The following is a 9,949-nucleotide window of genomic DNA, read 5'->3' as shown; positions in this document are numbered from 1 at the left end:
TTTGCAAAACATCGATACATCACTCGACATCGGTAGAAGCACTAACCATACAGTATATACTGTATGGTTAGTGGTAGAAGTAAAAACATCGGAAAACATCAGTAAACATCGGCAGAAAAACATCGATGCTCGATGCATCGATGTTTTTTTTACATCACTAGGTCACACTGGCTCCGGAAAACGAAATTAAAAGCGAAAAATATAAGATTGAAGGAAAATTTAATCTCGAAAATTCGTAGAAATCCGCGATTCTTAAAACTTAAAAACTATGAACGCCTTCCCAGGTACGTTCGCGTTTGACGAATATGGTCGGCCTTTCATTATTTTGCGTGATCAGGAGAGCCAGAAGCGCATCACAGGAACAGATGCCATCAAGGTAAATGAAAACTATGATCCCATTGTCCCAAGTGGACAAACCTCCTTTTAAAAGGAATGAATTTTAAAAAAAGGACTCCAAAAGGTCTTTCCCAGTGAATTGTAGCATTGTCTTCCGCATAAAATGACGCATCGCCTGCCGAATGTTCCAGATGTTCATTCCAGCCGGAATTTTTATGAGAGACAGTAAAATGCATTCATAAAAGTGTTCAACTTATCCTGCCAGTGGAGTGGACAGGGATGTTGGAAACGAGTTTTTCCTTCAGCTATATTATTTAGTTGAAAATGCATCAAACTGACGTCATTTTATCAGTTTTGAGGTTAAAAAGCCGCACAGATGTTCGCCGTTAAAGCGCCGCAGCGTGCCGCCGGCTGAGTCACGCGCACTGTGAAAACTTATGGTTGGTGAAAGATAGGTAATTAATAGTCTTTTCTTGGTATTGGTGTTATTTGCAGACGCATATTATGGCGGCACGTCAGATCGCCTCGACTGTGAAGACGTCTCTGGGACCCAAGGGTCTAGACAAGATCATGGTCAGCTCTGATGGCGATGTGACTGTCACAAATGACGGTGCCACTATTATGAAACTGATGGAGGTGGAGCACGAGATTGCCAAATTAATGGTGCAGTTGTCGCAGTCGCAGGACGATGAAATTGGCGACGGCACCACTGGCGTTGTTGTCTTAGCCGGTGCACTGCTAGAGCAGGCAGAGAGCTTGATCGACCGTGGCATTCATCCCATTCGCATTGCAGATGGCTTCGAGCTGGCTGCTCAGTGCGCCATCAAGCAACTCGATGCAATTGCTGAACCCTTCCCCGTGGATCCTAACAATAAGGAGCCACTCATTCAGATAGCTATGACCACGCTGGGAAGCAAGATTGTGAACAAATGCCATCGTCAAATGGCCGAGATGGCAGTAGACGCTGTCCTCAATGTGGCCGATATTGAAAAGAAGGATGTCAACTTTGAGCTCATCAAGATCGAGACTAAGGTCGGAGGTCGCATGGAGGACTCGATGCTGGTGAAGGGCGTCATTGTAGACAAGACTCTTAGCCACTCGCAAATGCCCAAAGAGTTGAGAAATGTTAAGCTGGCCATCCTCACCTGCCCATTTGAGCCTCCCAAGCCCAAGACCAAGCATAAGTTGGACGTTACCTCTGCCGAGGACTACAGGGCGCTGCGCGAGTACGAGCAGGAGAAGTTTACGCTGATGGTCAAGCAAGTGAAAGACGCCGGCGCCACTCTGGCCATCTGTCAGTGGGGCTTTGACGACGAAGCCAACCATCTACTGCTGCAGCAGGATCTCCCCGCAGTACGCTGGGTCGGTGGTCCTGAGATTGAGCTCATCGCTATTGCAACTGGTGGTCGCATTGTTCCGCGGTTTGAGGAGCTGACTCCTGAAAAGCTCGGATCAGCCGGTCTAGTGCGTGAGATGGGTGAGTTTCGATGCTTGCGCATGTCTCAGACACTATAATTGATTTATGTCTTCACTTTTAGCTTTCGGCACGTCGAAGGACAAAATGCTTGTGATTGAGGAGTGCAAAAACTCAAAGGCAGTCACAATCTTCCTGCGTGGAGGCAATGCAATGATCATTGCCGAGGCCAAACGCTCTATCCACGATGCGATCTGTGTGGTGCGCTCGTTAGTCAAGGACTCGCGTATTGTGTACGGTGGTGGAGCCGCAGAGATCAGTTGCTCCCTGGCTGTGGCCAAGGAGGCCGACCAGCTGTCTACCCTGGAGCAGTACGCATTCCGCGCCTTTTCCGTGGCCTTGGAGAGCATTCCCCTGGCCCTGGCCGAGAACAGCGGTCTCCATCCGATTGAAACGTTGTCGGAATTGAAGGCCAGTCAGGTCGCTGAGAAGAAACCTAGCTTGGGTGTTGACTGCATGCTGACCGGCGATTCGGACATGAAGAGCCACAATGTTGTGGAGTCGTTGAACTCGAAGAAACAGCAAATCTTGCTGTCCACCCAGCTCGTCAAAATGATACTCAAGATCGATGACGTGCGATCCAAGAACGATGGTAGCATGTAGAGAACTTTCTGAGTGCCCTCGCCACGCAACACACATCAATCAGCACCCAGACATAGATTTTTCACACATCCCCTTCGCTTTGCTATTTTCTCACGAACACCCGCGAATCGCCTCATCTACTTATGTTTATCTGTATTAATTGTTTCAATTTATTAATCAACAACTAAATTCTTTTGAAAAGAACAAAAATTATATAAAAAAGGTACACAAATACACTAAAATTCAACTAAACTTTGGCTCAAACTCAAACTTTCCTGCCGTTGATGCTGGCCAGCTGGTTTCTGTTAATCTGATCAAAGAAGAGCAGTCCGGCCGCCCGCTCCACCGTCTCTGGTGGTACCTGGAACACATTTAATGGGGTGTCGTTGCTAATCACCTTGTTGGGCATTACGTATGCCTCCATGTGTAGTTTGTGATCGGCCGCCTCGCCCACGATAACCTTATAGAAGTGAGTGGGTACGGCAACGGTGTTGGACCCGATGACTTCGTACTTGACATACATTTTGCCGTCATCCTCCTTGTGGGGGAGGTACAGTGGACCCGTGCAGACATACACATTTGAGTAACTCTTGGTTAGCTTGCGCACGTGCATTTCCAGAGAGTTCCACGCGTCGCGATTGAACCCCTGGCCCACCTGGGGCGCCATGTTCGACAGGTAAAAGGTTTCCTCGCAGTGCTTCTGGTGCAGTCGATGGTTGCCAGCGGCAGCCATGTGGCCACGATCAAAGCCAGACTTTCTATAGTCAGTGTTCTGTGATCGGAAGAAGGGATGTATGCTCTCATCTGGTTTGAAGTCGCATTTCGAACGATCCACAGAATCGTTTTTTGCCACTGACTCCGCTGTGAGGTGCTCAAACACCCAATGCGGAATACGATTGCGTCGGTCGTAGGAGAGCACATAGTCTGAATGGGAGCGCACGTTGTCCAGCCCTGGAAAGCCAAACTTCATGATCTCCGAGATTCGCGACGGCGTTGCAGTCAGGTTTACATTGGAGGCCACAAGACTAGCGGCTGAAACTGTCCCAAATGTCGGCAGTCCAGGCAAGCGCGGAAAAACATCGCTGCTCTGCTGGAGACGTTCTGTTCGGGAGCCTAGGTAAAAAGCTCCCAAGGCAGTCGCACTGAGGGCTAACAAGCCGCGTACTCTAAGCCCACTCATATTAAAATTGTAATAGATAAAACGGAAAATATCAGAAGTTCCCGCTATTGCACAATTCAAGAGATGTTCAACAGCTGACCTAAAATATGCGATACTTATCGATAAATATATATCGGTTCAAGTATGGATCTTTCGCGTGGCAGCACCCGCTGGAACGGTGGGATATTTTGACAGATGTGAAACCTCGATTAACACTGGCAGCTTCTACAATCTACAAGCCGTCAAAAAGCAGCTAACGAGCATATAATACACGAGGGGGAACGTTGTACATTTATACCCTACATTAAAAGACAAGGAGTGCGTGCGGGAGAGACAGAAAACGTGTTTGAACGTATCTGAACGTGTCGTCGGGCGCTGCGTATCCACTGCAAATTGATTTGTTCCTTTTGGCAATAAAAATGATCCGATCTGATTCAGATTCGGCAATCTGGTAGATGTGGTCATTCTCTATGATTGTGCGTTTCTAGTTTTTTCGTATCTTCAATATGATTACAAAATTTGGTCGATCTGGCATAATTCTCTACGAATTCTGCGTTTCTGCGTTTTTGGGTTTCTCGTATCTCTAAAATTGTAGACGCCACAGATTTGCGTCCTTTGTGCGGGCAAAAAGGGGCGGGCCGAAGTTTTGAAATACACTTGTAACAGTGACATATCACAGATGTCTGGTTTGGGGGTGAAGCGGGGGTGAAATCGTAACTAACTAACTGTATGCCTTATGATGCTTTTGCTGCCGTGAGCGCCGTGTGGATCGTGGATTGTGGATCCGAGCGCCCCTCCGAGCGCGCGAGAGTGAATTGGGACCGGGGCGCACGAAGTTGGCACAGTGCGCGGAAATTGTTTACTGCTGGCCTGAACACTCATTTTGAGCATCGGTTATAAAAAGTTTTGGAATGAATTGAGAAATTTACACAATTTTAAATTAGTTAATTTTATATTTTATTGGCTATAATGAAACAATCCATATACATACAATAAACGTTGCTCTTTGGACTTCCGTGAAAATTGCAGAAGCTCTCCTTGGAAGTTGGTTTGGCCCTGGCTGCTTCGCATTCTGGTGCTCCTCCTCCTTCTGGACTTCCAGCAAAAATCTCCAGAAGATTTTCCAGCTACATCCGCAGTACTATCATGCGAAATGTTCATAGCGAGATTTTCCATCTAAGCTTTCCTATTTGACATGCGTGTATTGTTTGTTTTTTTTTAATGGCTGCAAAATGCTAATCATAAAAAGCAAACACATACATGCAAACATACATATTACTTATTACCATTACTGGCCATTCCATTTGGTATTGTGTCAGTTGAATTTTTTTTTCTTTTTTATTAGTCCACAACGATTTAAAATTCATATTATGATATGATAAATATATATCTAGGCGCAAACTATTTTTTATTACCATTCATTGCTTTCAGGGTTGCATTTGAAAACCATCGGCTAACTATCGCATAGAAATATGCGGTTTAGGAACATCCAAAATGGATGATGGATATTGTCGTCAGTATGAATAGCCTATAACGAACCTTACAATTTGCCTTGGCTGTTTTTGCCTGTTGTCCATACACTTTTTTATTGACCATTCAAAATTACGACTCTTTTTTTCGTCGCAGGAGTGAAGCAGTGTGGCCGCCTGACCTTCAGAAATACCGTAAATATACCGATGAAAAAAAACCTAGCCTACTAAAGCCCCCTTTATTTAACCAGGATCTCAAATTGAATATAACTGCGAAAATTTAGTCTACTAATAATAATATACTAATAATAATAGTTAATAATAATAATAAAAAAAATAACATATGTTTATGCTCCCGTTTCAAATCCCGCAAGATTTCATCGTTTTCAAAAAGAAAACATTTTCCTTGATAAAATGAAAAGTAAACGGTTTTTTATAAGACGAAACGAATCTTAATTGTTTGCCTTCTGCCATGACCGAGGACTACCTCACATGCTCAAACTGCAGCGGAAAGCCTGCAGAATATGACAGATCCTCCAAGATCAAAATCACCAATCCGCCATGAACGTCTCTCCGCAAATCCTAGGTGCTAGAAAGGTGAGAAATGTACAATCTCTCTGAAAACCATAATGCTGTCGGGCCTGAGGATCGGATTCTGGAACGCCCGTAGCCTGGTTTACAACACTAATGGCTGGCTCTATTTGTTTAACTATACCCAGGGAAAAACTACACGCTCTACGGATACGAGTGTTACAGAGCTGAACACCCATCCAACAATTCCAGAGGAGGAGCAGCTGTATTCGTTCGGAAGGATATTTCCCACTACCAATTGTTCTGTGCAATTGGAGCACATTCAGCTTGTGGCGGTCATGGTTTTATTGCTGCAGCCTATTTGCCCCCATCGATTCCCTGGTCAAGCACTGATTTCGACAATCTTCTGTCGTAACTGGGTTGGAGGAGACTTTAATGCGAAGCACAGGCTTTGGGGCAATCACAGATGGTTGGCGCTGCATGACGCTCTAACCAATGGCTCGACAAAAATTCTAGCGACAGGAAGCCCCACCTTCTACCCACCGTTTCGGAGATCCATGCCCTCCTGCCTAGACTTCTCCATATATCGATCCATATATCTATTCCCAGCAATCAGCTTAGCATCCGTGAAGAGCATGACCCCAGCTGCGACCACCTGCCTCTTGTTGCTACATTAACGACAACTTGTGCCCAAATAATTCTGTTGCCAAAGCCAGGAAAGCCACCGGAAGACCTCAACAACCATAGACCTTGTTGACCTTTTACAAAATGTTTTTAGGGCTGCATCCTACGAAGGATACTGAAGTCGCCGCAGGTCAAGGCAACCAGGCAGACCCTCAAGGTGGCAACATTTGCTGTGGCTCTCGGGAGCTAGCTGTGTCTACGATGGCACAGACAATCTACAGCAATACCTCAAGCTGTTTAAAAACTGGACCTGCCGATGGAATATCTCCATAAACCCTGCTAACTGCTTGGGAAACTCGTGGAGCAGCGTAGGAATCACACATACCTCTGAGTTACACTGGATTCACGTTTAACTTTCGACAGTCACATCCGTAGCGTGAGGAGCAGAAATGGTCCAGAAAATGTTCTGGCTAGTGGTATATCCGTAACCGGGACATCGCCAAGGACCTTAACGAAGAGCCATATTTGTAAGCTCATAAGCAAACATAATTTGATTGCGAGGCGTCTTGCGAAAACCAGATACCGGCGTAGGCTGGTCAGAATACACCCAGTCGACCTGCCCATCCTAGAAACCTGGACATATAATTGCACGCATTTTTTTTAATCATCGTAATTTTTCCTTTGCTTGTTATATAAGTTGCTCTAACAGTTACTGCAAAAAACATAATTGTATCTGTGATAAAATTTTATGTTCAAATACAATATTCAAATTACCCAAAAAAAACAACATAAACAACATAAATTTTACGCCATAACTAGGGCAACTTAGCTTGTAGACCAATCTTAAATTTGCGTCGGAAATAATTGGTTAGGGCACTAAAACATTTCGGCTTCGTGCAAACAGCTGACGCAGTCCGATTCGGTTAACGGAACGTTGGCAAAAAATACATTTCTGTGCATAACAGCTCGGAACATACGCGGATGACCACGATATCTTTCACCTGAACTGCACTAGAATTTTTCAAGATTCATAAGTTTTGTGGATTCATTAGACCAAGAATGGGTATCGGGATCGAGATATAAACTGAAATAGCTAGTCATATCAAATCGCATATCCAAATCGACGAATTTGACCTCCAAACTTGGACATTAAAATACTCTCCACGAGCAATATGAATCTTGGCGAATTTTAGCGCAATTCAGGTAAAAGATATTGTGGAGTTTTTTGTAATTTAAAAGGATAGGATGGATCTACAAGAAGAATTCACAACCAGCACTATTTACCGCCGTTTCCCTCAAGGTGTTCACCTAATTAAATAAGGGGGGCTTAAGTGGGCTAAGCCGATTTTGTCTTCAAGGTATATTGGTCAAAATAGGTGGATTTTACCTGGCATGCATTCCGTTTCTGAGCCGTTTTGCCTGTTGTCCATACCCTTTTTTATCTTCCATTATGTAGCAAATGTGTATTTCTGAGTGTCAGACGGGTGTATTTTATATTTTATCGACACTGACATCAAGAAAAGCAACCATTGTGAGGCTATCAAAATCTTCCAAGTGTTTTTGTGGACATCAAGGCAGGTGCTACGTTTTCGTAGGCAGTTTTTCCAACTGAACTGAACAGCGAATTTTTCCATATCAAAACTTCTGTTTTATATCATTTCAATCGTTGTTTGTGCTTTAAGTTGCAACCATTAAGTGTAAAAATGCCATCAAGTATGAATAATAAACTGTAAGTAATGGTTCCAAGGTGCCATACAGAAGAAAGTGTGCAAAAATCGATTTTGTAGTGCAAAATGAAAGATAATGTAAAACAGTGCGCCACGACCCCTTTCCAATTGGTGGCATGTAGCTATGGTTGTAGTGGTTTGTAGTGAAGTAGCTGGTGTAACCTGCTAACAAAATTACGGTTTTGGTGTTGGTTATTTCTTATACACACTCACCAATCTACATAAGTGTTGGTACTTTTTAAGAATGTGTGACGCACACAGAAGAACAATAGAAGAAATGAGTAAAGAAATCTGCCAATCTTGTACACACAAATGATTGTAGCATATTTCGTAAGTAAAGTAAATAATTCGTTTAAGAAAAACGCCTTTCTGCTTTTTGACTACATATGTCTTGCGATATTTATTTTGTTTTCCAGTCATCTTTTTGTGGTCGCCTGCGTGGTTGCCACCCTGTTTACAGCGTCGGTCTTTGGGAGATCTATCTGATTTCCTGTTTATATTTTCGTATATTATAGTTAGTTCGACTTATTCTAATTCCGTTGTCTGCTTATCCGAGATTATATAACAATTAAGTACTTTAGTCGCCAATCCATTCTGAACAATATGGCAACGCCTCGCACATGCTTCACACATACATATGCGCTGTTATTTTTTGTTTACTTGCGTCCCTTTCGCTTCTAATTGGAATTATGTGAACAGAAGCAAGCAATTGAAAGTCTCCTGACTTTACAGTTACAGACGGTAGAAGAAACAACAGCACTTAGGTTCCATCAGACTCGCGCTTTTATTATGTCACAAAATGCACGCACACACACGTACCCTTGCTGTATGTACAATAAACAAGGGAAAATTCCATTCGATTCGCCATTGCACTTGATGCTTTACTGCGCGTGCAAGCGAGACAGCGAGAACATGAACAGGCAAACAACCAACAAAGAGCTCTCCCGATTTTAGGTCAGCGCTAGCCAGAGCCAGCCCAGCGTGTTCGCTTCTAGATGCTTCGTTAAGGGTGTCCGGGGGTGGTATTTCGATTTCCCGCCACCATAAGCAACCTTTCAGCTTACACGTTTTAATCTAATCATAGGAGCAACAAGTAATCGTTCTTATCGCTTCTGTTGTTTTGGGCCCGCAATAAAATATCGGGCTTCTTTGCTTTGTGACACTGCTTTTGTGTTAAATCTCCACGGCTTGTTTGCATATTTAGCCTCTTTTTATTGCGTCTTAAGCATGTTTGCACTCGGTGCTGAAATTCCCTATCTCGGAGCACAGCACTGCTCCTCCAATATTTGCGGACGCTGTCACGCTGTCATCTGTTTGACAATGTTACACATGCGATTTATCTAGAGATCTAATCTGCATCGGGTACTACAATGCTTTGTTTATTTGGTTGCTGCACGGGGCTCTGCAGGGACAAATAGCCCATTTCTACCTGCATATCATATTTGTGTGCCGTATTATATTACTTGGCGGTGCCATGTGATTGCCGCAATAGGTTAGTTTTAAAACATGCCTTTGCTGTATCTCGAACAATAAAACGGAAAATGGCCAATGGTTTACCGTTTGCGTGTGTGCAATCTAGACATTGAGAGCCGTAATCGCGTTGAAACTTGTTTATGGTTGAGTTGGTTGTTAAATTTCGATTGAGTTGGCATTGTTTTTGTTATCGCAGATTATTTATATTGATTTGCGCGAAGCGTCGCACACGTGCTGGCGAAAAGCTCTCGCCCCAAATTTGCCACAAATAAATCTTGTGCTTGGCAAAAACAAAGCTAATTTCTGTATTTATTTCTCCGATATTTATAGCTCGAGTTTTCAAGTGTTATTTACGTAGAAGGGCCTACTTTTGACGGCGTTTAGCAATGCAAACGTACTTAGAATTATTTCCACATTTTGTATTTGTCATTTCGGAAGGGGACTCTGTTTGACCTTGGAACAGACAGAGGCCTCTATTAAACCTGAGGAAAGTTCTTCGTACCAGCTTCCACTTCAAATAGTATGTGTACCTATTCATCGGCAGCAGGCCATTTATCTCATAAATGATGCCGCC

At 43.7% G+C, this 9,949-nt stretch overlaps 2 protein-coding genes and 1 long non-coding RNA gene across 3 annotated transcripts; 1 reads left to right on the top strand and 2 right to left on the bottom strand.

Annotated features, from left to right (window-relative positions):
* The first annotated feature begins 219 nt into the window (after positions 1–219).
* On the top strand, positions 220–2,561 carry LOC6591180 (T-complex protein 1 subunit epsilon). Its single transcript, XM_002015402.2, has 3 exons — positions 220–376; positions 832–1,813; positions 1,875–2,561. The coding sequence occupies exons 1-3, from the start codon at positions 269–271 to the stop codon at positions 2,411–2,413; spliced, it is 1,629 nt and encodes a 542-aa protein (XP_002015438.1). The 5' UTR covers positions 220–268; the 3' UTR covers positions 2,414–2,561.
* On the bottom strand, positions 2,534–3,614 carry LOC6604621 (endonuclease G, mitochondrial). The gene has a single exon (XM_002029469.2). The coding sequence runs from the start codon at positions 3,570–3,572 to the stop codon at positions 2,658–2,660; it is 915 nt and encodes a 304-aa protein (XP_002029505.2). The 5' UTR covers positions 3,573–3,614; the 3' UTR covers positions 2,534–2,657.
* An 877-nt stretch (positions 3,615–4,491) lies between these two features.
* On the bottom strand, positions 4,492–4,914 carry LOC113565163. The gene is made up of 2 exons (XR_003408476.1): positions 4,838–4,914; positions 4,492–4,776 (listed from the first exon to the last, which is right to left on the bottom strand). It is a non-coding gene; the product is annotated as an uncharacterized LOC113565163 (long non-coding RNA).
* Positions 4,915–9,949: the final 5,035 nt, after the last annotated feature.

The sequence above is a fragment of the Drosophila persimilis genome, unplaced genomic scaffold (assembly GCF_003286085.1).
Source record: "Drosophila persimilis strain 14011-0111.01,24,50 unplaced genomic scaffold, DperRS2 tig00000002-arrow-pilon, whole genome shotgun sequence".
In the NCBI taxonomy this organism is placed as follows: domain Eukaryota; kingdom Metazoa; phylum Arthropoda; class Insecta; order Diptera; family Drosophilidae; genus Drosophila; species Drosophila persimilis.
The sequence above is the reverse complement of the archived record's forward strand: the minus strand, read 5'-3'. Positions and strand labels throughout refer to the sequence as shown.